Source organism: Podarcis liolepis, assembly GCF_965112155.1.
Source record: "Podarcis liolepis genome assembly, chromosome: 15".
Taxonomy (NCBI): Eukaryota; Metazoa; Chordata; class Lepidosauria; order Squamata; family Lacertidae; genus Podarcis; species Podarcis liolepis.
In genome coordinates, this window is record NC_139566.1 from 43,911,219 (window position 1) to 43,938,212 (window position 26,994).

At 46.4% G+C, this 26,994-nt stretch overlaps 1 protein-coding gene across 50 annotated transcripts in view; it reads right to left on the reverse strand.

Annotated features, from left to right (window-relative positions):
- The window catches only part of NCOR2 (nuclear receptor corepressor 2), a 372,848-nt gene that overhangs the window by 101,578 nt on the left and 244,276 nt on the right, over positions 1-26,994 (reverse strand). For all 50 annotated transcript variants that reach the window (XM_083476607.1, XM_083476588.1, XM_083476601.1 and 47 more), the window contains exon 18: positions 8,695-8,837. In XM_083476607.1, the coding sequence (XP_083332733.1) occupies positions 8,695-8,837 (143 nt within the window). The remainder of the gene's footprint in view (positions 1-8,694; positions 8,838-26,994) is intronic.

Genomic DNA, 26,994 nt, shown 5'->3' on the forward strand with positions numbered 1-26,994 from the left:
ATGAAACAGATTCCGTGGGTAGTTACATCCAGTGCTGGTTACAAGCTCTGGAGGGTCTACTGGAAATCCTTCAGAGGTCTGCCACTGCAACCCAGTCTAAATTCTGCACCCCCTCACCCGCCCCCCCCAAATCAGGATTGTCTGCAATGCAGAGTTGTTCCTCAGCTGAAAGGTTCACTGAAGCTAGGATGTCCAAAAGCCGCCACCAGACAGAAACAACATGGGTGATAAATCCCAATGCATATTGTACAGCAAGGCTAAGATAAGAACATAAGAACTGCTGTGCTGGATCAGGCCAAGGGCTCCTGTGGCTCAGCACTCTGTTCTCAGGGCCCATGGGAAGCTCGCAAGCAGAACTTGAGCACAACAGCGCACGCTCCACTTGTTTCGCAAAAGCAACCGGCTGGAGTGAGCACTCCATGCACCGCCCGGAACACCCCAGCTGGAGGGAGACAAACCTTTCTCTGTGTGGGGGACTGTGAAGCCGTCCTGCGCTCCGTTTTAACAGGGAGAGTCAGCCCTCACTCTCCAGGCAGGTTTATTTTCTTTAACCAAAGGACAGGCCCTCAAAAGCTCTGAACTAAACTTCGTTCCGAGCATGTGGGGGGAAGCTGTGGAAACATCCAAGCAGCGCATGTGGGGAGAGAGAAACAGGAAGCTCTCCGAGGTGGGGCTGGGGAGCCACATGCTCCTCCTGGCTCCTGATCAAAGGCGTTTGCCGGGAACAGGAGACACAGTCCCTTTGTCACAAGGCAGGCTGCGTCTCCCTCCCTCCCACCTGGAAAAGAAGCCTCCTCCAGCTCTTTCTTTTTCTGTAGTAGGAGTCTTTTGCTTTTCGTGGCGGAAAAAGCAACGTCCCCAGGCACCAGGAGGGCTGGCCCAGCACACCTAAAGGAGCACCTGCTTCCCAATGTGGTGAAGTGGACAGAAGGCAGGAAAGCTAACAGTTGTTGCTGCTGCTGTTCTTAGCCACCATTATTATTTGGGCCTGTGGAAACATTTTCTCTATGCTCCTCTCATCGGGATCAGCACCCCCGTCTCCTCAGAGACACAGAAAGAGAAAGTGTGTGCACACAGGCTTCACTTTTCCAAGGAATCTGGACAAAAACAGGATGCACTAGAAGAATTCATCTGAGCCTTCAAAAGCACCTGCAGCTGAAAGAGGAAGTGGGGAAGACCCCCAACTCTTCCTGCGTCCTCTTTCTATGTACTTTTCAAGGGAGGAAAAGGTCACCCCTCTCAGGATTAAAGGGGCAGTGAGGGGGGGGGCTCAGAGGCTTTGCGCACACTGGGGAACGACCTCAAGGGCACAGTTTTTAATGGAAGACTATAACAATTAAAACATCATTCAAACAAACAAACAAACAAACAAACAAACAAACAGAAATAAAGTAAAAAGGGATAGTTTAAATAGAGAACAGGAGTCATCTCTACTCCCTGTTGCTCTCACTAGCTGGCTGGGCCCAGAAGTCACCAATTCCACCCGCCCTGCTGCCAAAAGCAGCAGTAAAATCTGCACTGCAGGGGAAGCTGAGCCCCGTGAGACAACCTGTGACCACAAGCCAGGGGGTTCCAGGAAGGCCCCTGAAGGCCAAGGCTGCCAAAGTCAACACAGATGCCATAGCCATCCATTCCAGAAAGGGTTGGGTCGCCCCTGTTTCTGAGATGCCACCAAGGCCTAGTCCTCCCCTATAAACTGTGAGAGGCCAGTTGCTCCTTGCAAGAACCTTCATAACATGAAGAGTTGGGGGCCTGGGCTGGCTTGTTTTCGTTTTCCGTAAGATTTTACTAAGGCTTTTTCATAGTACAATAAAAGAAACTAACCTAAATAAAATCAAAAACAAGAGGGGGAAAAAGAGAGAAAAGAAAAAGCAGAGTCCTCTTTCCAAGGAAGATCTTAACCCCTGTCTCAAACAGAAAGGGGGGCCCTCTCAGGTCTCACCTGGGAGCTTCCGTTTCTTCTTCCAGTCTCCCATCCTGCGAGATCTTCCCTACCTGCCTCTCACTCAGAATCCTTCAGCAACCATCTCAACCCTTTTTTGTTTTGTCTAGTGTCATTTCAGATAACAGGGACCCAGGAATCGGACTTGTTTTTTCTTTTCTTTTTTTACGGGTTTCTGAATTGCTCTGGGAGCTTATCCAGCTGGAGACCAGGGTACAGCAAGTATTTTAAGCAAACAAATAAATAACAGATTAACCATTAAGGTGTTTTGGCCGGGTCTCTATCTTTCAGTCTAAAGGTCACCCAGTGAACTCTGTGGACAGGTGTGGATTTAGATACAAGTTAAAAATAAAATGGGAGGATACACCCAAATTTATATAGAGCAGTATTAGATAGATTTGAACCTGGTATTTCTACTCTGACACCCTGGCCATCAGGGCTCTTTTCAGTCACACCCCTTTCCCCAGGCCATGCACTTTGCCCTCCGTGCTCCACACCCTCCTTGAATGTTTTTGCCTGGCTGGAATATGTTCTTGAACTATTATAATGCTTCTTGCTTGCCTGGGCAGAGCGCAGTGTGTGAGGTTGTGTACAAACTAGCCCATTAAAACAAAGGTAACATACACATTTATTTTGTCCACTTTTTGCCCCTAGCTCTGCCCACCACAGGGGGGGTTGGGAACGAAGGGAGAAAACCACAAAAGCTGCCCTGAGATCCTTGGGGAGGGCAAAGCATGAAAAACACTGAAGAAATAAAAATACCTCCTAATTAATTAAGGTGAGCCTAGAAAACCAGCACCTCAGAGAGATGGATTCCAGGCAAGCCTTCTCCCTGACATGCTAGCTTTCTATGCGGGCCTTATTTTTTGTATGGAGAGTTTATTCCAGGAGTGGGAAACTTAGTGCCCTCGAGATGTTGCTAGACTCCAGCTTCCATCAGTCCCAGCCAGCATGATGCGAGTTGTAGTCCAACAACATCTGGATAGCATCCTTCTTCCCCACCTGTGACTTTCCACAGTCTTGACTTAGGCTGAGATGCAAGTTTACTGCCTCAGTTGGAAGTAAGCCTAACTGCAGGATTCCTTGCCTAAGGACACTCACTTGGCTGCAACTCTGCTGAGCTTCCACTGGCAAATTCCAAAAAGGACCACAAGACCACAAGACCAAAGGACCTGAACTTGGTCAACATCTGCCAGCTGTTGGCTTGTAGACTAGCTTCACGGTGTTGTTTAAAACATGCTATTAAAATATGCTATTAATTATTTGTATTCCGACAAAATAAACCACATAAAGAAAAAGTAGGCATTTGTAAAGGTGGGTTCATCAGGGCCCACACTTGTTTTATGAAGGTGGGGGGGTGGCTTTGAGGTGGGGGCTTTTTGGTCAGCTCTAGGCTGCCGTGATTTTAAACCAGAAGGAGAGTTGTGGCTCAGAGGTAGAGCATCTGCTCTGCACGCAGAAGGTCCCAAGTTCAGTCTCCTGCATCTCTGGGCAGGCCTGGGAAACCCTGGAGAGCTGCTACCAGTCAGTGTACACAGCACTGAGCTGGATGGACCAATGGCCTGACTCTGCAAAGCAGCTTCCTATTTTTCTGTGTTCCTATGAAGTCATCGGATACAGGAGGGAAGAACAGGGCCTGTCAGCAACAAGCGGTGGATCACCAAAGACTAGAAGCGTAAATCAGTATAAGAAACCCTTCTTGGGGTTGGCTCAAGACATTTCTCTGCCGGAGGTGAAGGACACAACTGCATGTACAGAGAAGCCGACTGGACTGGCAGCTGAATCCTAGCTCAACATGCCAGTAGGAGGCTCACTGAGGGGGCACAGGACAGGCCCCATGGCACACACAGCTCCATCTTCCAACGGAGTGAATAGCCAGGGAAAACAGATAGGGCACTGGTTCCCAATTAGCTAAGTATGGCGGACCCCTGCTTTTGAAAATTTTGATATCTCTATGGTAGTTTTTGTTATATGAATGGTGCGACCACCAGTTGGGAACCACTGAGCTGGGGGATAGGTGCCTGCCAAGATTTGCCACCTAAGGAGGTTGCCTCACTCTGCCTAATGGTAGGTTTGGCCCTGACCACTGTATCGGAGATAGTGGTGCACTGAGCCAGGCGAACCAAAGGGGTGACTTAGAACAATGTAGACCCTTATAGCCTTCTCCCATTTCCTTCCCTGGAGCTGATCAGACTACAAGCAGCAAGAAATTAGCCTTAATTCTGCTGTTGGGCTCCTCCTCCTGCCCAGAAGGTGGCCCCTCCATCTGAGTGTGCACGCTCACGCACGCAAAGCAGCAAATATGTTTAGGAAAACAGTTTGCTAGATTAACTGCAGATTTTGTCTCTCCGCTTTGTATTCAGCTGTATAACATCTGTTGCTGCCAACAAACAATAGCATTTTTTAAAAAACAACGAAAAAAGAGCAGCAACCAGGAACAGCTGAGTGCTCATTGTCCTTATGCAAAAAAGCAACAACACCCAAGACTGCCGCTGCTTCAAATTGCTCACCCAAAGAAAATGATCAATCCAGGCTAATGACATAAACTAGAGAGAGATGGAGATGCCTAACAATTAGCATGAAGGAGCTGAGATGCTACATCCGAGGAACGGAAGCTGGGGGAAATAATTGGAGCTAGAAGAAGAATTGTGCATGTAAGATTTCTGAAACGCAAACAGGAGAGAAAAGTATGCTGACATGTCCCAAACTAAGTCTGTCACAAAACAGCAGTCGGAGAGGTTTTCTCAAGTGACGTACAGTGGTACCTCAGGTTAAGTACTTAATTCGTTCCGGAGGTCTGTATTTAACCTGAAACTGTTCTTAACCTGAAGCACCACTTTAGCTAATGGCGCCTCCTGCTGCTGCCGTGCCGCTGGAGCACGATTTCTGTTCTCATCCTGAAGCAAAGTTCTTAACCTGAAGCACTATTTCTGGGTTAGCGGAGTCTGTAACCTGAATGCTTTGGCTTCAGGCCTCTAAAAATGTTCCTCTAGTGCGAACAGGAGCAGAAGGTAACCTTTGAATTTCATTTTTGTTGCTGTTGTTCTCTCTACAGATGGCTTCCTGCCCCACTTCTTTAAAACTGGCCCTAGTGAAATGCTGGAAGGCAGCTTTGCTAACTTGCATCCCAAATCCCCTCCTGTCCCGACTCCTCCTGAGCTGCCCTAAAGATCCTGGCGGGACTAAAAGGCTTTTACACTCCCAAGCTAGTAGTAAGCATGCTCAGTGGCATTTCCGAAGCGCCCCTTGGGCCAGGCGGGAGAGCTCTATTAGCACTGAGGCCCAGAACCCCCACAGTGCTTTTAAAATGAAATAACAATAATTGCAGCACTCGGCAGTTCCGGGGCAGCCTGCCGTGTCTCCAAAGTGCTTGCAGCGCATTAGCAGGTTCTAGCCACACTGGGCTTAAATGTACGCCCTCCGCCACAGCATCTACAGCCTCAAGCACAATACTTTTAAGCAGGTGGGGGGAAACTTAATAATTCTCCCATCTCAGGACAGCTGGGATACCCCTGGTACTTTATCTCAAGCTGGAAGAACACACCTCCTCTGCAAAACATGTGAGGTGACATTGCCATGCAGAAAACTTCCTCACCTTCCTGCTGCTTTGCAGGGGATGCAAAAACCTGCAGTGTGGTATTTGCTTTCCAAGTCATTTACTTATACCATTCTCTCTCTCTTTCTCTCTGTGATTTAAAAAACACGACTTTGGTCATAACGCCTTCAAAACAAACATAAAAATAATTTCCAACAAGATAAAATTAAGAATGGAGGAATAAAACCTCAAAAAAGAGCTCCCCAATTTTTAAAAAAGTTGTCTAAACAATAGTAAAGGTAAAGGGACCCCTGACCATTAGGTCCAGTCGTAACCGACTCTGGGGTTGCGGCGCTCATCTCGCTTTATTGGCCAAGGGAGCTTCCGGGTCATGTGACCAGCATGACCAAGCCGCTTCTGGTGAACCAGAGCAGCACACGGAAATGCCGTTTACCTTCCCGCCGGAGCGGTACCTATTCATCTACTTGCACTTTGAGGTGCCAACCGCTTGGTTGGCAGGAGCTGGGACTGAGCAACGGGAGCTCACCCCATTGCGGGGATTCGAACCGCCGACCTTCTGATCAGCAAGTCCTGGGCTCTGTGGTTTAACCCACAGCGCCACCCGCACCCCTTTTTATTGTCTAAACAATAAAAACCCTCAAATGCTGAGAGGCACAGAAATGCCTTACTGGATGCTGGGCAATGAAGGGGCTCACTTAGCATACCTGGGGAGGGAGTTTCACCATCAGGGTCCTACTATAAAACAGGCCCTTTGCCATGTTCCCACCGTTTGTCTTGTTCTAGTCTTGCTGAGGGGGCTGTTATTATAAAATGAGCAACCAGTCCATCTTTCAGGATCCAAAAGTTTGTTCAACAACATAATAAGAAAACAGTTGCTGCAAAAAACCCCGCGGAAATCACCAGACAGGCCATAAGGGACAGATACATGAATTTGTCACAAATGCCCTCTGAAGCAGCTGTGTTTTAACCTGTCAACTGAAGGCTATTAGTGAGAAAGTTAGGCACGTCTTCATAGGAAAGGTGGATCACAATCTGGGAAGCATCCCATGAAGGAGCAGAGAAAACAGAAGGAGCACTAAGGGAAGGCACCAGCACAGAGATGAAGGCACCTGCCTAATATTGACAATTGCCAAGGGGATCAAAGGAGAATTGAAGAGGGCAAGGCAATCAAGGACCAAACAATGACAATTATAACTGTCTTTTCTCTCCCTCCTACTTGCTTCTCAACTGTCTTGCTCCCTTCAATTCTTCTTTGATCCCCATGTCAATTGTCAATATTAGGCAGGCACCTTTGTTATATTGCGTTTTGATACCTGCTAAAAAATTCCTTTAGGCAAGCTTACCCAGACATGCAATTTCAGCATGCCTATTTTTAAACTTTTAAAAACTTGATTTTATCAGTATTTTGGTAATCCTATTCCATCTACTTGTTTCTTAAGTCTGTTGATTTTATCAGTATTTTCTGATAAATATTTTATATAATTCTGTGTGAACCACCCAGAGGTGTGTGGATTTCCCCCCTTCAATTAAGCAGTATCTGAATCTAGTAAAATAAACAAATAGGTCCAGGGGAGGCAGGAAAGCTTCTGCCTTTGCTTTCTCCTCTGGTGCCTTTAATAGCAGCAGCTCCTGACATAGAAAGTAAACAGGATGCTCTTTTCCTTTCCAATTATCTCCATGCCATTAAAAGCTTCACCTGCTTACTTTCTGTCTATCACGTAGCAACGCCAGCAAGAAAAGATGGAGAAGGAGAAGTTCGTGGGATTTCTAAAGGGGGGGCAGGGGGCAGGGAGCAGCAGCAACAACAATAACGTAATTCAACAACAACAACAACAACAACAACAACAACGTAATTCAAACCAGCACCATCTGAAAAGCAACTTGTCCCAAGACATACATGTCAACATGGCCCAAGGCAGATAAAAATAACGGAGTCATCACCACCTCACTGGCCCTTCACCAGGAATCACTGGCCCTTCACTTAATGGATGGGTCAAATTAAAGTGCTCTGAACAGCAACAAAGCACATTTCTCTTTCCTTCTCTCATACACCACAAAGAGTAATGTGAACGTTCGAGAATTATTATTTTTTTTAAAAGTTCATAAGCAAACTTTCTTCATAAGCAAATCAGGATAATTTGAGCTGGGAATTTTTCAGTTTGCATCATAATTCCCCCTGATGCCCTGGAGCTGAGATAGCCAATGGGGTGCCTTCCAGATGCTTCGGACCACAACTCCCATCATCCCAAGCCAACATGGGAAGTGGTCAGGGATGGGGAAAGCTGTGGTCCACCATCAACCAGAGAGCACCATATTGGTTAACCCTGCCCTAGGGAGTGTTTAGCATGCTTAATTTACTTCTATTTAGTAAACAGAACTAAAAACTTTAAAGCTGCCAAGCTTGCCTAAATATTGGATTTGCAGTTGGCACCCATTCTCATGTTTACTTATGAGATGATAAAATTTTCATAGAAAAATGAAGCACTGTGAAAAATTCCACCACATTTCATTGCACAGACATGTGGACCCTTGTTTCTGGAAGTATTTTCACTCAGTTCAAGAACATCAACTCAACTACCTTTGTGTGTCCACACCCACATTTAAAGCACATTTATGACACTTTATAAGTCACGGCATCCCCCAAAGAATCCTGGAAGTGCAATTTACCCTACACAGAGCTACAATTTGCAACACCCTTAACAAACTACAGTTCCCAGAATTCTTTGGGGGGAAACCACAAACTCTAAATGTATGGTGTGGATATGAACTTCAACAATAACTCATCGCTAAGTGCTAAATATGTATTCCTCCGTTATAGCCTAGAAACATCCTTACAGTGGCCGCTCCACACATGGTATATATATTTATGTATTCTAAAAGATGTGAGCTTAAGATTTTTTGAGAATACACCTAAACATGTAAAAGGGTTAATATGACAAAATAATGTCATTTCATAAAAGGAAAGGAAACTGTTGTGCAGGCAGACTCAACAGAGAACCAGGATTGTGAACGGATATGCTGCTGACTGCACTCTCAGTGGCAAACCTGGGTTTTGTTATTATGGACAGTGTGAAACAGCTCTATATCCAGGTAAATTCTGCAGGAGGTAAATAAATCCAAACCAGACACTGCAGACTCATCTTGGAAGATGTGCAAAAGTTCACCAAAATGTTATCTGAGAGGTCACTGCATTTACCATTTTCAGTTTGTGCTGCTGCAGGATCTCATCCAGGTTCTGTCTCTTCTTGTAGTTGAAGTAGAAATTTTTGCACTGGGAGACACTCTTGGATCCCACCATCCTGGAAATGGCTGACCAGTTACGTCCATGTTCAAGGAGACCTGCAGATCAGTGAGACATACATACAGTCAGAAGGGTTGAAACTAGAATTGAAGCCAAGAGGAAGGAAGGAAGGAAGGAAGGAAGGAAGGAAGGAAGGAAGGAAGGAAGGAAGGAAGGAAGGAAGGAAGGGGAGCATTTAGAACAAGGGCTGCAGTTTAGTGGTAGAGCATCTGGTTTGCATGTGGAAGTCCCCAGGTTCAATCCCTGGCATCTTCAAGTAGGTCTGGGATGAAACCCCTGTATGAAACATTGGAAAGCCACTACCAGTCAGTGGAGATCAAGATGGACCCTTAATCTGACTTAGTATAAGACAGCTTCCTATGTTCCTGTGAGGGATTGTTGTTGAAGGAAGAGGAGATAATCTCCTGTGATCAGCAAGTCACAGTAGATAATAATAATAATAATAATAATAATAATAATAATAATAATAATAATAATAGTTATTATTTATACCCCACCCATCAGGCTGGGTTTTCTCAGCCACTCTGGGCAGCTCCCAAAAGAATATTAAAAACACAATAAAACATCTGCCCTGGACACAGAATTGACCAGTGCCTCCATGGACAGCTGTGCGTCCAAAATGACTCCCAGGCTGCGCTCCTGGTACTTCAGGGGCACAGATATGCCATTCAGGACCAAGGAGCCCTCCGCACCTGATCGCCCCCTGTTCCCCCAAAACAGTACTTCTGTCTTGTCAGGATTCAACCTTAATCTGTTAGCCACCATCCATCCTCCAATTGCCTCCAGTCACTCAAACAGAACCTTCACCGCCTTCACTGGTTCTAATTGAAAAGAGAGGTAAAGCTGGGTATCATCCACATACTGATGAACACCCAGCTCAAACCCCCTGATGATCTCTCTCATTGGCTTCATATAGATGTTAAAAAGTATGGGGGAGAGGACTGAACCCTGAGGCACCCCACAAGTGAGAGCCCAGGGATCTGAACACTCATCCCCCAACACCATCCAGGAGGATCGGAACCACTGTATAGCAGTGCCTCCAGCACCCAGCAAAACTTGCTATTGTCTCTATTGTCCCTTGCAATAGCATGGGAAAGAAGACCATCAAAAGAGATATTTTGAGTCAGTGCTCTCTGTGCACCGCTCTTCCATCACAACATGTCTACTTTGAATCTCAGTATTCATTTAAAAAGAAGAAGCGCCAATAGGCATGTTTCTAGCACTCAGGGCTGCAAAGGGTTTCAAAACATGTGGGCAATACCTACAGCAAAAAAAGTGCTTGAAGAAGAGCATCTCATGCTTTGAATCCAGCTCCACACCCAGGTGAGTGATGTGCTGCTTGGGTGTCAGCGATCAAGGAGGAGAGGAGCTCAAACACTTCAGAAGACCTTGCACTCAAACCTCTAGGCACAAAAAACTGTTCAAGGAAGGCAAGCCTCTGAAGAGAGCAAGTCAGACCCAACTGCCATGAACTGCAGACAGGGCCAATCTTTGGGGCACACTATATTCCCTCCCATACGGGTTTTATTTACCTTTATACAGACGTTGTTAATAAATTTGCATTTTATTTTTTATAAATAATAAATAAACACAATTACAGGAACTTCCCCTCAAAATTATTTTCCCCAGCCTGCTGCCCTCCAGATTCTTTGAACTCCAACTCCTACCATCCTCAACCCTTGGCTAAATTGCTGGGACTAATGGGACAGTATGACATGACCAGTCATTCCCAGGTGTAGCCCACCCTTTCCTGAGGCTCCTGGTTTCCTCACCGTTCAGGTCTGAGAAGAAGTTTTGGGTTGGCTGAGAAGACACAGAGCCTGTGAACCTCGCCTCCTTCACCCCCTGAGGGGCCAAAGCCAACAGGAGCTGCATGAGGAGGTGGTTATGGGAAGGAACGGGTCCACACATGCTTTACACACTCCACATGAAAATGCAACCCAAGAGAAAACACTATTTTAAAATTGCCAGCTTGCTGAAAATCCTGCCTTAAAACAAATGCTCCAAAACCAAAGGTTCCCAAATTTTGTTAGCCCTTTATTGGTTTGTGTATTTCAATGTCCCTTCAAGACTCACATTACCCTTTCCCCCCTGGATGGCTCACCTTAGGAGAGAGTGATAAAAAGAACAACACAAAAGATGGAAAACAAGTCAACCAATCCCAAAACATGCTAATATGAAACCGCTGAGTCGGGTTATCCAGTGTTTTGGAGCATGTTGCCAGCAATATGCTGATGACACAGAGCTCTACTTCTCCTTTACATCTGCAGGTGGGGCAGTGGAAGTGCTGGACTTGCCTCAGTAATGGACCAGATAAGAGCCAATAAACTGAACCTCAATCCAGATAAGATGGAGGCAGTTTAGGCAGAGGTGCCAGGAGATGAACCTGGGAATTCCTGCAGGCAAGGCATGTGCTCAGCCACTGAAATAAATTCAATAAAACAACTAAAAATTCACGATGGCTGACAGATGACAGGTCATATTGACCACAAAGCTCTATTGAAAAACGGCAGCAGCAACAATAGCAACAACAACCAGCATGTTATATAGGTAACTTACAACTAACACAGCCCCTCCTAGGGGCTATATCAGGAAAAAATAACAATATTGGAGTCCTTTTCCAGCAATATTATTATTTATTAAATTTATATGCCAACCTCCCTCCGAAGATCACAGGGCAGTTTACAATCGCAAAGAGACCACAAAACCCTTGCGGACACCAGAGTTATCCTTTCTAGCAAGCTCCCAACTGTTAGGAAATGCACTGGGACATCCTTCCACAGAGGAACCCCAAACGGATTGGTGAAAAGCCCCTGGAACACCAACGTACTTTGGCAGACACTCATCAGCTACACAGTCGAGTCAAGGGCTTGGCATTTGAGGAAGAATCTTCTTTCTGTATATAAAGGTAATGTTTAAGCTGCCAAGAAGGGAGAACCCACTCAGAGATTTATTAGATACTGCTGGGGGAGGGAGACGGCAGCGGACAAAACACCAGCACTGCTCTAAGTGACTTACATTGCAAATTAAATGTTGAAAATTAAAAACGTGTCTGCAACAAAGAAATGCAGCATGATAAAAATCATTTACACTAACCAAGCAAGAGAAGCAGAAAAACTGGTATATAAAAAGTCGAACAGGAAGCCCAAGATAAAATATAAAATGTAGCTGAAAATAAAAGACTTGCCCAGCAGAGAATGCCTTCTAAATGGAAAGAAATAAACCCTTCTAACTTTACCTGTCCACCAAATGGGGGGTGGGGGGGGCGACAGTAAAGGCAGAACCTCTCCAAGAAGGGGAGCGCCACAAAGGAGATGCTGGCTGAAAGACTACTGAATTACACTTTGGGGGGAAATATCTGTCTTGAGATTTTAGAAACCCACTGCCAGTTGGAATTGGACCAGCTTTCCTCAATCTAGCGGCCCTAGATGTTATAGACCAGGGATGTCCAACAGGTCAAGCAGGATCGACTAGTTGATCCCCGGAGTTGATGGCAGGCTCCTTTTCCTTTGGGGTGGCAGAAGAGCACCCGCCCCCCTCGCCCCGTCCTCCATATTCGCATGACTGCTGGAACGTAAGACGGAGTTTCCGCTGTGAGGCAGATTGTTTCCTTAGCGATCTTTTGGTGAGCCACTTTCCCCCTTTACTCAATTTTGACATTTTTCTCTCAAGAACGGGACTTTCTTTGACCTGAACCCTGTGAGGAGATTGCAGTCTCTTGGGAGTTGGACATCCCTGTTGTAGACCATGACGCCCATCATCCCTGACCATTGGTCATGATAGCTGGGACCGATGGGAGTGGGGGTCTAAAACATTTGGAAGGTACTTGTGTGCTGGAACAGGCAGTAGTGAGCTAGGCAGCTAATGGTCTGACACAGGTAGCTGTTAACTTTCTCCACTATGTTCACCGCTGAAGAAGAATTGCCCATAGTTCAGTATGCCCCATAAGGCCCACTGCTGGGCTCTGACCTGCTGCTCTGGATTAGGAGAGGAGCAAACATGTGTATTTCAAGAGGCCCAGGTCCAGTCTCAGGCTAAGCTGCCAGATCTAAAGGTCCCCAGCATGCCTAGCTAGGTCTTGTCTTCCAGGGCACATGAGACTCACATTCTATTAACACAAGACAGTACAGGTAACTCACAGCTTACAGACGGTTCAGCTCTGGGGATCCATGCATACGTGCAAAATTGTAAAAAGCCAGGGACCTCTGAGACCACCACCCACCCTCACGCAACCATCCCTACCTGTCCAGGAAGGCCTTGCCCTGCGCATCACTTGCTGGACTCTGGGAAGGAGGCATGAGGGCACTGGGAGTGTTCCAGGGCCCTCACAAGACCTGGCCTGGTAAGCAGAAAGGGCAGTAAGATCTTCAGGTCACTGAGTGGTGGTGAGTGTTTGTTCTTCCAACCTTACAAGGCAAGTCTTTCTTGCCACTATAAGGGCTCACAGGATCTGCTTTTCTGCTCATTTGCTAGTCCCCAGCAGAGTTAGCTGTGTGGCAAACTATACTTCCAGCCCTGCTATTTCTATCTTGGGGTGGCAATAGCAGGCAATCCTAAAGGCACCTTGCTTGGGAATGTGACTGTAGTCCAGCGGCAGTGCACAGCGGTAGTCTTTACACCCCAGAGGGGTGGTCTGGTAAGAGAACCTATCTTTGAGGTCTCGATGGCAGATGCTGCAAGCATATTGTTGAAGCTTAGCAAGCCTGAATTGGTTTCTGGAGGACAGATTTTCCTGGAGGACGTGCTGCCCTGAGCACCTGAATAGGAAAGATAGGATAGTAAGGCAATACAGGCAACTCACAGCATACGATGATTTCACCGATGCGATCTCAACTTTACGTGGGCTGCAGGAAAATAAATAATTAAATGGAGAATGGGGGGAAACCGGCCATGGAAAGAGCCTTTTAAGCCTTCTCTCTGTCATGACATAATCAGTCTTGTTTAGATACCTATTTGGACATCTGGACTGCTTATACTATTTTATATGTCGCTGTTGGGATTGATTTAATATATACATGCTAGGATATTGCATACAAAAGTCTAAAGAGACAGGCAGCATTTGAGGTTGGGAGTCTCTTTCTCTCTCCCTTTTGCAACTTTTGCTTTTCCTTTGAAGTAAAACTCTGTAACACACCTTCACCAAAACTGGGAAGGACCACACAAAAATACCTTCAGGGATGAAGGGTGGACTAGATCTAGTAAAGATCTAGGAGTCAGGGAAAAGACCCACAATCTCAGTTCAAAGAACTTCTTGTGTCAAACACATACCAAGGCCTGATCTACACATGCCGGAGAATGGGATAGGTGAGTCCAGTCCTGACACGGCCTCCAGGCTGCAGGTGGGAGGTACCATTTTGAAACCCAAGTTCACTCTTGGTGCTAGTTTTCTCCTTGCAGGGAGGTAGTCTTGTTTTCAATGCAAGAGAGCGTTTCTTGTTCTGAAATACTACTGTCCATTCTGCCACTTCCTCCTCCCCTCCTTCTACTGTGTGTTTAAGTCCATGGCCAAAACTTCTAGGAGGAGGAGCAGCATCACCTTCTAAACATTCTGAGTCCTTTCAAAGGCACATCCCATCTTAGGCCAGGACATATAGCCCTTTCAGGAAGCACAACCTCATTTTCTTTTCATAAGAAGCTCCCTCGTCTCAAATAGCCCACCCACCCTTATTTAAAGACAGCAGGTTGGAAGCTGGGACAAAAGGCAGGAAAGTAGGATGTAAAAACAAACAAACAAACAAACGCCTGCATTTTTTAAAAAAAAAGTCTGAATTCTGCAATCTACATGAATTATGTAAAATGAATGTGTTTGTTTTTCTTGAATAATTTACGTAGTGAAAAGAGCAAGGGGCAAAGCAATCTCTAGCCCAGTGATAGCCAACTCTCACCAGCCTTAGCCGCCAAGGGAGGATGAGAGTTGCAGCCCAGCAACACCTGGAGGGCATCCCAGGGCCCCCTTGTTCCTATTCAGACATATGTTAATGCTGTGGGGGGAGGAAGCATGTCCTCCTCCCTTCCCCCTCTGCTGCCTTTGGGGTCATCTCATCCTGAGAGCTGGACAGTGGCCTTAGGCAGAACAGAGTCCTAATCAGCTTGAATAAGTTCCTTCTGGATTTTAAATGATTCTAAAATGTGCAGGCCCCTAAAGTCATCCGGGAACATAGAATCTAAGAGTTGGAAGGGACTCCTGAGGGTCATCTAGTCCAACCCCCTGCAATGCAGGGATCCTGCCCACAGCCATCCCTGGTTATCAGTCAGATGCACTGACCCACTGTGCCACCTCAGATCCCCCACTTCTTTCACCATGTGATTGGCATTGTGTGGAGGGAAAAAATGTCCAAGCAGGGCCTTCTCTTAGTGCTTCTTGAAGCTGAAAACTTATTTCACTTTCCCCAGCTCACCCATCATAGCCACAAGGACTAGAACATTGGTCAGTTTGTTTTTTCCTAAAAGAACATAAATTGAGTTTCTCGGCATACTGAGTTTTGCATCCAGCACCTTGCAAAAAACTTGTGTGGAAAAACACACAAAGTCCCAAATTACCTTTTATGTCTCAAAAGAAAGAGAACCAGAGTTAGTTAAATGATCTGGGCTTAAGCCTAACCTCAGCCAAACACCACCCCAAAGTACACCATCTATGCAGCTCTCCCAGAATCAGCTCCTCTTCTGTGACAATGGAAATATTTTAATGGACCGCTGTAGAGGACTGTTGTGAAGTTGTATCAGAAACTGCAAAATGCTCTGCACATTAATAGCAGGTCAAATGTTTAAAAGCAAGCGCTTGTTTTTTGAGAACACAAATCATCCATCCAGGAGCTCAGTGCCATGATTACTATCGCTTTCTTACAGTTATATCCTGCCTCCCCCCCCCCCCATCCACTCAATGCAACATGTATATTCCCTCCACCCCAGTTATATCCTCACAATCACCCTGTGAGGTAGGTTAGTCTGGGAGAGAGTGACTGAACCAATGCCACCCACCCAGCAAGATTCATGACTCATCAGAAATTTGAACCTGTGTCTCCCAGTCCTAGTCTCCCAGTAAACCAACGATGCCAGACTAGCTCCCAAAGTGCTGGACGTAAACCTGGTGGGAAATCGGGTTCAAATTCCCACCCAAACACTAGGCAACCTTTGTCTACTCCAAAGGTTGTGGTGACAACAATATCATTATTATATATTAAGTTTGTATGAATGTGGCCCTTCATTCGATGATTTCAGGGCGGTTCACAGCATAAAAATACAGAATAAAGCCAAAAAGTACATAATAAAAACAGGACAAAAGAAAACAAAACAATAACCCCCTCCCACAATGACATACAAAACGACATGTTGAAGAGGAGTGTTTTCGCCTGGCACCTAAAGGTGTTTAATAACGGGTGGGGTGGGGGGAAGCGTACCCAACCAGCCACGTATGCCGCCCTACGCTTGCGTGATGACATGAGATTAAAATATAACAAATATTGAGAAAGCAAATGGAAGTCCATTCTGGATGCATGCATACAGCCCCCCCCAACCTGGCTCTTGCAGGGTGCTCCCTCACAAGCCACGGCACTCTACAGTTCACGGTGCCTGCCCAGCAGGAATAGCCCTCCCAAATCTTTGGCGGTGTTCCCGCCTCTGATACTCCTGGCTGTACAGGTGTCCCATTTCTCTCTCATTCGGATGGGGCGGTCTTGTTTCCAGCATACACACCTGAGTCTTCCCTGCAGGAGCGAACTGGCAGGTACAGCTGCCCTTATCTTTACAGTAACGAAAACCAAAACACCAACACCTGCTTCCCAAAACTATAATTATCCACACACGCACTCGCCTGGGGAGGGAAATGTCAGCAGCCACCCTCATTCTTGCTAGGGAACACCCTGAGTTACATGGCACAAACAGGCCCATGCTGATCACCCTGTCATCTAAATCCCTCCCCACTGCAACCCCCCCCAGCACAAATCTTCCCATATAAATGCACGCCGTGACATTCAACCTATAAATCACTACCACAGGAACAGAGCACTGACTTCAGGTTGTGATGCACAAAAAAACCCAGCACTTTTTCCTGCTGCTTCCAGCGGAAAAAAGAAACCCAAAGACAGACCTTCAAGTCCAAATTGGCTCAAAGAGATATCACACAGCTTTACAGGGTATTTGTCACACACACACACACACACACACACACACACACACACACACACACACAGAGAGAGAGAGTCCCCCCCCCCGTGCCACACACTCCAATTTTCCACTGCCACCCCAAGTCTGTTTAATGACCCAAGACTTACATTCTCTTCTCCCAGCTTCGCCTGCTGGCAAATCCACTGAAAACATGCGGCAGGCGAAGGAGGGGAGCTCTCCGGGGGAGTCAGTCGTGATAGAGAGGAAAGAGCAAAACAAATCAAAACAAAAAACCAACAGAGAGCAAACAGTGCATTAAAAGCCCTCTTCTCTGGCCGCCTTCCGGCTTTCTTGGCTTTTTTCTACTCCACTCCAGTAGCCGAAAAAGCAAACTGGGAAAGCCATGCTGCGCTCCGCTCCAGCGCTGCTTAAGAGCAGGGGGGAACACAATCCGAAGCCAGGGGAGAGGTCAACAACTCCTTGGGCTCCTTTGTGCGAAGTTGCGGGGCACCCATGCCGGGTCTTTCTCTGCTTTGGGGCTGCTGCTTCCTTCCACGTTGGCTGGTGGGGGGAAAGAGGGGGGAACCCGATAGGAAAAAACACCACAGCACTCCAGCGCGCGCTCTCTCTCTCTTCTCTCTGTCAAGACTCCCACCTGCTTAGCTCCTCGGAGGTTTCCAACTGCCTGGAACTACAATCTGTTAAGGTGGATTGGAAAGTTCTTTCGGATTGGTTAGGCTTCCCCTCTCCCCCCCCTCCCGCCTTACAATCCTCCTCTGCCTTGCTCAGCAGCTGGGGGGGGGGGAGAAGAGGAGGCTGTGAGAGGCAAATTTCAGGAGATGCTCAGGGTGCTGCCAAAACGCAGAGGGCGACCTGCAGCAGGCTTCACTCGCTCATCAAGTCAGCTGAGGGAATGGCAGAGGAGCAGGAAGAGGAGGAGAGCTGGGTGCCTGTTCCAAGGCTGGAGCCAAATGAGCTGTGCGTAATCTGCTCCCTCCCCACCACCTCCCCCTCCCTCCCCACTGATCCTGCCCCCAGGTGACCCAGAAGTTTTCTTCTTCGTCTGAATGTGACCTCTAGACAGAGCGCTCATAAGCAGCATGGCGCTGGCCCAAGACGACAAGGGTGCGGCCAACTTGGCAACCCTTCTCCTCTCTCTCTCCCCTGAATGTCAACAGCAGGGGGAAGCGATCCAGGAAAACAAAGCTTTTCTTAATAGCTTCCTTTGCTCTGATGTGAATCAAAGGGGTTTTTCTTGGCAAAGGCAGGCAAAAAACCCGACAGCTGAGCTTGCCCCGCCTGTTGCTCCCCTGTTCTGCCCCAGAGGTGGACTTTGTCCAGGGCACATCTGCCCTCTTTGCAGGCAAAGCAAGGGCTCTGGAGCAGCATGCAATGGTAACTATTCACAAGGCTCTCCACACCAATAAGTGACCGGCACACCCAACAACATGGGGTGGGCACCACACTTTTAGGTGGGAGGGGGTTCACTTAATTGAGAGGTTCAGGCAGGGTGTGAGGTGTGGGTGGGCAGAGGAGCTGGATCTCTCCACATAGAATCATAGTTGGAAGGGACCACAAGGGTCATCTAGTCCAACCCCCAGAAATGCAGAAATCTTTTACCCATGACCCTAAGATTAAGAGTCCTATGCTCTACTGGCTGAGCTATTCACAGGGCAAGTGCCAACAGAGGGGCTTCACGTATCACACATTTTCTGCATGTGAGTCATGGTGCAGTGTAGTAGATAGAGGGAAAGTTCTGAATTGTTGTCAGCTCTAATCCTGCCTCTGCCATGGACTCAATAGGTTGGCTTAGGGGGCTGAAGCTGCTGAGGTAGTGATTTCCCATACATAATATGGGCAGAATGACCTACCTTGCAGGGTTGCTGCGATAATGTGTGCAAAGTGCTTTGAATGCTGCCAGCACACGTACACATGCCAGAGCTTGTGAGTGCACCAGTGAACCTCCTACTTCCTATGTGGAAATGTACGATTCTGCCTCCCTCCAGCTAAGCAAAAAGTCACAGGCTTTTTGCAAATGTGTACATTTCTTCAGTAAAGATACTCTTGGCTTCAAGTGAAATCTTGCCTCTTAAGAACAAGATAGGCAAGGCAGAGAGTGAGTGGCTTTTCCACAAGAGGGCATCAGGAAGGGAGCTCAGATGGATTTACAGATCAAGGTTAGAAAATGAAAAGAAATCAGAGACATCACTATTTCATCCCCAAAGAGCCCTAATATCCAGAGCAGCAAACTATGTTTATAAGGTGCATTTGTTGACTGACTGAACCCACAGACTGCTCACTAATGGTTGCTCATCATCCTGGGGAAAATGGACCAGTGAGGTGCTGCAGGGTCCTGTCCTGGGCCCCTTGTTGTTCAACATCTTTATAAACAACGTGGATGAAGGAACTGAGGGGGTGCTCACCAAATGTGCAGATGACACCAAGCTGGGAGAGGTAACTAATGCCACCTGCACAGATGGAGAACTCGGCCAAAACTAACAAAAAGGATTTAAACAGGGACAAATGTCAGGTTCTACATTAGGGCAGGTAGAACCAGATGCACCAATATAAGACTGGGGGAGGGCACCTGGCTTGCCAGTAGGAGTCTCAGTAGACCACACACTTAAAATGAGTCACTTAACTGGTGACTGGGGGTGGCTGCAGAGACCATATTTCACCAGTCCTGAAAGATCTGCATTGGTTCCTAGTACGTTTCGAAGCAAAATTCAAAGTGTTGGTGCTGACCTTTAAAGCCCTAAACAGCCTCAGCCCTGAAGGAGCGTCTCCACCCCCGCCGTTCAGCCCGGACACTGAGGTCCAGCTCTGAGGGCCTTCTGGCAGTTCCCTCACTGCTAGAAGTGAGGTTACCAGGAACCAGGAAGAGGGCCTTCCCAGTAGTCATGCCCACCGTGTGGAACACCCTCCCATCATGCGTCAAGGAAATAAACAACTGCAGTGGTACCTCGGGTTACAGACGCTTCAGCTTACAGACTCTGCTAACCTAGAAATAGTACCTCAGGTTAAGAACTTTGCTTCAGGATGAGAACAGAAATCGTGCAGCGGCAGTGCAGCGGGAGGCCCCATTATCTAAAGTAGTACCTCGGGTTAAGAATAGTTTCAGTTTAAGAATGGACCTCCAGAACGAATTAAGTTCTTAACCCGAGGTACCACTGTATCTGACTTTTAGAAAACATCTGAAGCAACCCTGTATCAGGAACTTTTTAATGTCTAATGTTTTACCATTTTTAATGTGTTGTAAGCCGCCCAGAGTGGCTGGGGAAACACAGCCAGGTGGGTGGGGAAGAAGAAGAAGAAGAAGAAGAAGAAGAAGAAGAAGAAGAAGAAGAAGAAGAAGAAGAAAAAGAAGAAGAAGAAGGAGGAGGAGGAGGAGGAGGAGGAGGAGGAGGCAACGGCGTGATGCAGCAGCAAAAAAAGCGAACGCTTTCTAGGCTGCATCAACAGAAGTATAGTGTCCTGATGAAGGGAAGTAATAGTACCACCCTATTCTGCCTTGGTCTAACCACACCTGGCGTTATGGAAGCTTCAATTGAGATTCCTGCATTGCAGGGGCTTGGACTAGAAGACCCTTGAGATCTCTTCCAATCCTATAATTCTATGATTCCCAACCTCAAGTGTTGCACAGGGACGATTGAGGTTCTTGGGACATTACCAAACTTAAAAAGGAAGCACAGAACCAGCTGGCCTGTGTAAATGTTTTGCTGTCAAACTTTTTAAAGGCGACAGAGCCAAGGAATAGCCATCCTAGGAAAAAGAGCAGACTTTGGCAGCTGGTATAAATTATACAAATTAAATGCATTTGGATATATACACTGATATTGCATACATTTGTTCTGCTACTGGAGGTCAAGGAGAGAGTCAAGGATCTGGGGAGGGAGATGAAGCCAGGCTCCCAAAGCATTAGATATGCTTGTTGAGGTCGTCCACTTTCACCTACCCCCAAGCTTTGAAGATATTGTTCTCCAAAGGCTTTCAAGACTTCACAGGCAGAAAGACAGCATGAAGCAACTACATTCCTGAGTCAGACCCTGGCACTAAGGGGCAGCGACTGCAGGGTTTTAGATGTAAGGGTGTTTCCCCAACTCTACTGGGAAGGTCAGGGATTGAACCAAGAATCTTTTGTAGGAAAACCATGTGATCTACCCTGAACTATGGCCCTTCCCCAAGATCAGGGGCGTGGAACCTCTAGCCAATGGTCCAGTCTTGGTCCATGAGGTATTTCCCCCAAACCACATCTACCTGACAGCACTCCTATGGGCCAGTGACATCAGCTGATGAGCAGGGTTCAATACTGTGTTGGCTCTGCCACTTCCCCTGGGGTGTGCGCAATACTGTTCAGATCCCTGCAGGGAGTGTGTTGGTGAAGTAGATCCCTGCAGAGAACAGGACTGAAGTCTCCTCTCATCAGCAGGTGAGCGGAGAGTTCAAACCAGCTTGGTGCTGTTTCCTGGATGCTTTCTCCTCCACCCCACCCCACAAGACAACTTTGCCACGTGGGCAGTTCATGATGACATTGGATGATTGACAGGTGGGTGGCGCTTCCCACTTGTCAAAGTCGGCTCGCAGACATGTGGGGAGATAAAGATCCAGCCCCCAGGGACAAATATTTTCCCCACCCTTCCCCAAAATGGTGAACCTATATCAAATCATGAGCTCCTCCCAAAATTTCACAGTTTTCTATGTTCTTGGACTGGCTCTCAGAAAAGCACCAAGGGCTGGAAAACTGGATTCATATTGGTGTATTACCAAGAAAAGCAGAATGAAGTAACAAGGTTTGAGGGGAGCTAAACTTTTTCATGTTTGCAACTTCAGAAGCGACAGAATATCATCAGAATGTGAATTAAAGCCTAGAGACTGGTGACCATTTATATTATGAAAAAGCATTTCAATTTCAAAGTCCACACAGCGTTTTAATAAGTTAGTATGAATGGAATTTAATCCTCACCAGATTTTAAATTTTTATCTTCACCCATTTCCCCATTTTTCCACGTGGTGTGTTGCACATGTTCAAACGAATGCCACCCAGCTGGACGCAGGCTAATGCTACAATCCAACACACCAACGGTTCCCTAACTGTGGACCATAAGCTTTGTTCACTTGGTCTGACTGCAGTGTGTCCACACTGAATACTCATATGTACTTTTATCACTTCCTTTGTTTATTATATTATCTTACAATTTGAATTCTGTGGAATGCAAACTGTAACACAACAAATTACAATGCAAAAAATAAAAGAAGCAGTAAAAACACAATGAAGAATCCTGCATCATCTAGCACAGGGCATTACAATTGCTGCAACAGGCAGAAAAATCATTAAATGGTCCACCAAGACCATCAGCAGTTTTCAAGTGGCTTGTGGGGGAAACTGCTATAAAGAGTTACTGGAAAGTGAAACCCATTGATCTGAGTGGTATTTACTTTTGAGTAGACATGGACAGGAAGGTAAGTTAGCATGAGCATAGCCGGGGGGGGGGGGAGCTGCCTCCCTAAATCAAGTAAATAAAATTTTAAAAAACTAAAAGTGGAAATAATCGTAAAAGAGGTGGAAATATTTTAGGGTAAAGGGACCCCTGACCATTAGGTCCAATCATGACCGACTCTGGGGTTGTGGCGCCTATCTCGCTTTATTGGCCAAGGGAGCCGGCGTACAGCTTCCGGGACATGTGGCCAGCATGACTAAGCCGCTTCTGGCGAACCAGAGCAGCGCTCAGAAAAGCCGTTTACCTTCCCGCCGGAGCGGTACCTATTTATCTACTTGCACTTTGAGGTGCTTTTGAACTGCTAGGTTGGCAGGAGCGGGGACCGAGCAATGGGAGCTCACCCCGTTGCAGGGATTCGAACCGCCGACCTTCCGATTGGCAAGTCCTAGGCTCTGTGGTTTAACCCACAGCGCCACTCGCGTCCCTGGAAATATTTTGCCCTGCCACAAAAAGGCTCTGCTCATCTCTCTTGCTCAGCCATGCAGCACTTGTACCCTGGAGCAGTCATTCAGTACCTTGACCAGAGTAAAGACCTGGCTAAGGTCAAAGATGGCAGAGGAGCATCTCCGTGGATTACACTTGGTGAGGGTGCACAGAAAAACTGTGCTGGCAGACAGGAGGACTTTAAGAAGGAAGTGCTGAAAAAGCTTTCAGCAAATCCAATAAAATTTGTTTTAGTTTAGATTTTTTAAAAATAAGATGAAAAAAGGCATGTTCTTTGTAATTTTGCAAAATCTAATCTTTAATTGCATGAAAGGTACCCCTTAGTGTTAATTTTTATTTAACTTCCTAGTTTACATTTTTTTAAAAATAAATTTTATTAAGGTTTAAAAATACAAAACTTAGTATTATTTTCCTTTTTTTCAACGAAACCAATATTTTTACCTAGATACAATAAAAACACAGAAAGTGGCAGGGGCGAGAAATAGAGAAGGAAAAAGAAATTTTAAAAAGAACAAAAAGGAGGTTAAAAGAGAAAGATAGAAAATAAGATTCATAACGTTTACTAACTTCATAGTTTTCAAATGACTGAAGACTTTGACAGATTTTTCTGAGCACTTGGTGCCAAAAGAAAGTAATTTAAAGCAATTGTTGTTGAGACATTTCATTCCGAATCTGCTAGACAGAGCCAGACAGAGGATGATGGCAGGCGGGTGTCCTGCTCTCTGCGAAGGGCAATCCTGGCTACACCCCTGGAAGTTAGCTGCAAGTAGCTCCCATCTGAATCAAAAGGACTTGAAGCCACTAACTTTTCACACTGTCAATGAGGCTGCAGCAGAAATAACTTAAGGGCCATTCCCACTTCTGCTCCACCCCCCCCACCCCCAACCCAAGGTTTTTAGGCAAGGGGAAATCAAAGTGTGGATGAGCCCTTAGTCTGGATCCGGTGTCCAGTTCTGGGCACCACAGTTTAAGATGGATATTGACCAGGTGGAATGTGTGCAAAGGAGGGCAAGCAAGGTCACAGAATCATAGAACTGTAGAACTGGAAGAGACCAAGAGGGTCATCTAATCCAACCTACTAGTGAATACTTTTGCACACTCTCATGCCGCCCCAACTGCCCCCTTTGCTTTGAGAAGCTCTGGCACCGCCCTCCTCTCCTGCACCACCTTCCCACCTCACCCAGGATGTATAGCTAGGAGACAGTTTTTTTGCTAGATATTCCACTCAATGCCTCCTTTATTCCTGCTGCCACCAGAGAAAACCTTTTATCTGAACACTTTGCCCTTCGTGTAGCCAAGAACGAGGCATGTCGTGTGGCATAATTAATATAGCAAATATTTGTATGTTTTAAATATTGTAATTTTCTTGATTTCGTACTACTCAGAGTAGACGCATCAAAATTAATGAAGAGGGCTCATTTAAGTCCATTAATTTCAGTGACTCTCCCTTGACTGTAACTTAGTCGGACACTACTGAGAATACTTTATTTGCAAGACAGGGTGGCTGCCATCCTGTGCCACCTTGTATGTGTTATTGGACTCAGTGTCACTTACTCCTAAGATTGTGAACTGCAATGGAAAGAAAATTTCTTTAAAATAATAATAATAATAATAATAATAATAATAATAATAATAATAATAATAATAATAATTCAAAGTAAAGGGATGTGTCATGTATTAATTTAAAACATTTGTCTCCCGACTTGCTGTCTAGAGGACCCCAAGGGCAGCTAAAAAATCATTGCAGACAACAAAACAGATTTTAAAACACTATTACAATAATAAAACAGCAAGCAGGAAAAGAAACAACAAAGCATTAGCAACTATTAAAAAACCACAGGCATCAAGAGAGTCTCTTTTCTTTCCAAGAAGCTCTAAATGCCATCTGAAAGTGCCTGAAGACAGAAAACATCACCTAGAGCTGTGAAGAGACTGTACTAACAAACTATTCTATACAGATTTAAAATAAAATGGCAAGGAGGGGATTTGCACTGAAGTAGCTGAAATTTTACATCACAAAACCCTAATTTTGCAACTAATATAAATCACTCCATGTGAATGTTATGGACTCCCTCCCTGCCCCCAATTTCACAATGCTTTGTGCTTTTGTTAGTCCCGGGGAGGGATAAAAACAAGCAGGGTTCCCCTGCAGACCCTCCCTCACCCTTGCACATGGGGGGGGGGGTGGACACAGAAACACAATTTCGTAATCAAAGAGCTAGAAAATTAGATTGTTGTAAGAAGAGATTCTGAGTTCTGTCTCCATTTGTGCCACATGTTTTCATGTTTTGCGCACACGCACTCCCCCTGCAAATATGTTATATGAGCAGTGAATACAGCTCAGGATCAGTTGATTCCCCGTGTTCTGGACATGATAGGTGTCCTGACCAGGGAAGGGCAGAAAGTCCAGTCATTACCTTCCGCAAAGACAAAAGGCGAATAACATTTTGCACCAAGGAATCTAGATCTGGCCTCCTTTCCAACCGCAGGCAGAGAACAAAGCCTTATTGATGGGGACATCCTGTGCCTTCAGGTGATCCTGGATGCTACAGAGCAGTTGAGAAAGCTTTGAATCTCAAAGGGGAGGAGATGGCTATGCCTAAGGAGATGTGCCTCCTGGGCTCCAGGAGGTGGGAGGGTTTTGAACCACTTCCTCACAGGAGGGGTCATGCACAGGGCAGAGCGGGCATTAGGGCTCATGTAGCAGGATGTGCCATAGTGATAAGCTCTGGGAGCCAGCTGTTCAATATGGAGCTATGGGTTCAAAAGGAGAGTTGGGTCAGCCTGCCAGCAGGTTCCACCACACTGGCCAACATCTCAAGAGTTCTTGCCAATCCAGCTGGATCAAATCAGTGCCAGCTGCTCCTGGTCAAAGAGCAAGGAGGGCCTTGCAATCTGCCAACCCCTAGGAGCTGAAGAAACAAACAGCAACTTGCTGACTATGGTCCCCTACTGTATACCTAAGGGAATGGCACAGTATGTCGCCAAATATCACATGCCAATGTGCTGCAAGCTGTTTCCTCTAACCCTCTGCTTATTCCTGAATCACTCCCTCCAAACACCCACCCACCCCAGAAGTGGAACTGTCCAGACAAAGATTCCATCATTTTACTCTGTGGGAACAAAGCCTGAAATGAAGAACACATACACGCAGCTCAGCTCGTGACCTCTGCATGACAACAATAACGATGACACCGCAGCAGAATTAAAAATGTAGGATGAGATAAAAATTAAATAAAATTTGCAGTAATTAAAAACAATCTCTCTGCTTACAACAACAACAGCAACAACAGAACAACTCAACTCTGCAAAGCTCCTCATGACAGACGGCCAAGTGTGCAGGAGGAGAGCAGCGCGACAGGAGAGACGCGAAGAGCTATGCTCAGTGCCTGCCCCCACACCTCCAACGCATTACTCAGGATGCTGCAGAACTGCCTTCCAAACAAGAATGTGTGAAAAACTCTGGGAGGGAGAGGAGAATGCCAGCTTGGAGAGCTGGAAGCAGGCAGCCAACTTATCCCATATGGAGACCTGCACTTAGCACTGCCAGTCTGGTGCCCAATTGTATTGGCAAGAGTGCCACAAAGACACAAGGATCCAAAAGTGTGCAAGCACCACTCTGGGTGTGCTGCAATGCACAGAGGCTGCTTGCTTTTGCTTTTGCTTTGGTTTCGGTTGGTCTAACAAGTCAAAAGTCTGCTCAGCCCAGATGCCCTTTCGTTCCTCCTTGCACCCAGAAGGGTGTCAAGGGCCATACCTACAAGCTGCAGAACTCTGGAATTCCCACAGGGGACAGGCAGGGTGTATGGGGTGTCAGAGGAGAGGCAGGGTGGTCTGCCCTTGGAGGCGGATGGATCCAATGGGTTTCCAGATAGCTCTGAGGAATTTCCCGACTGATATGCCTGGCGCTCTTGTGGAACATCAAGATGGCTTGAGCTGTTGACATGATCGCCCGTGAGCTCCCTCTTCCACTTTGTGGAGCCCATTTGTGCAGCTTAGGGCAAAGAAAAAAGCTGGGAGGCAGCTTGGATGCAAGTGAAAGAAAAACTAAGACAATTGCAACCAAACACTGGTGAGTGTGCATTATCGAGCTCACCCAGTGGCTGGGAAAGTAGCAAAAAAGGCATACTTTGCTATCTCCATTGCATCC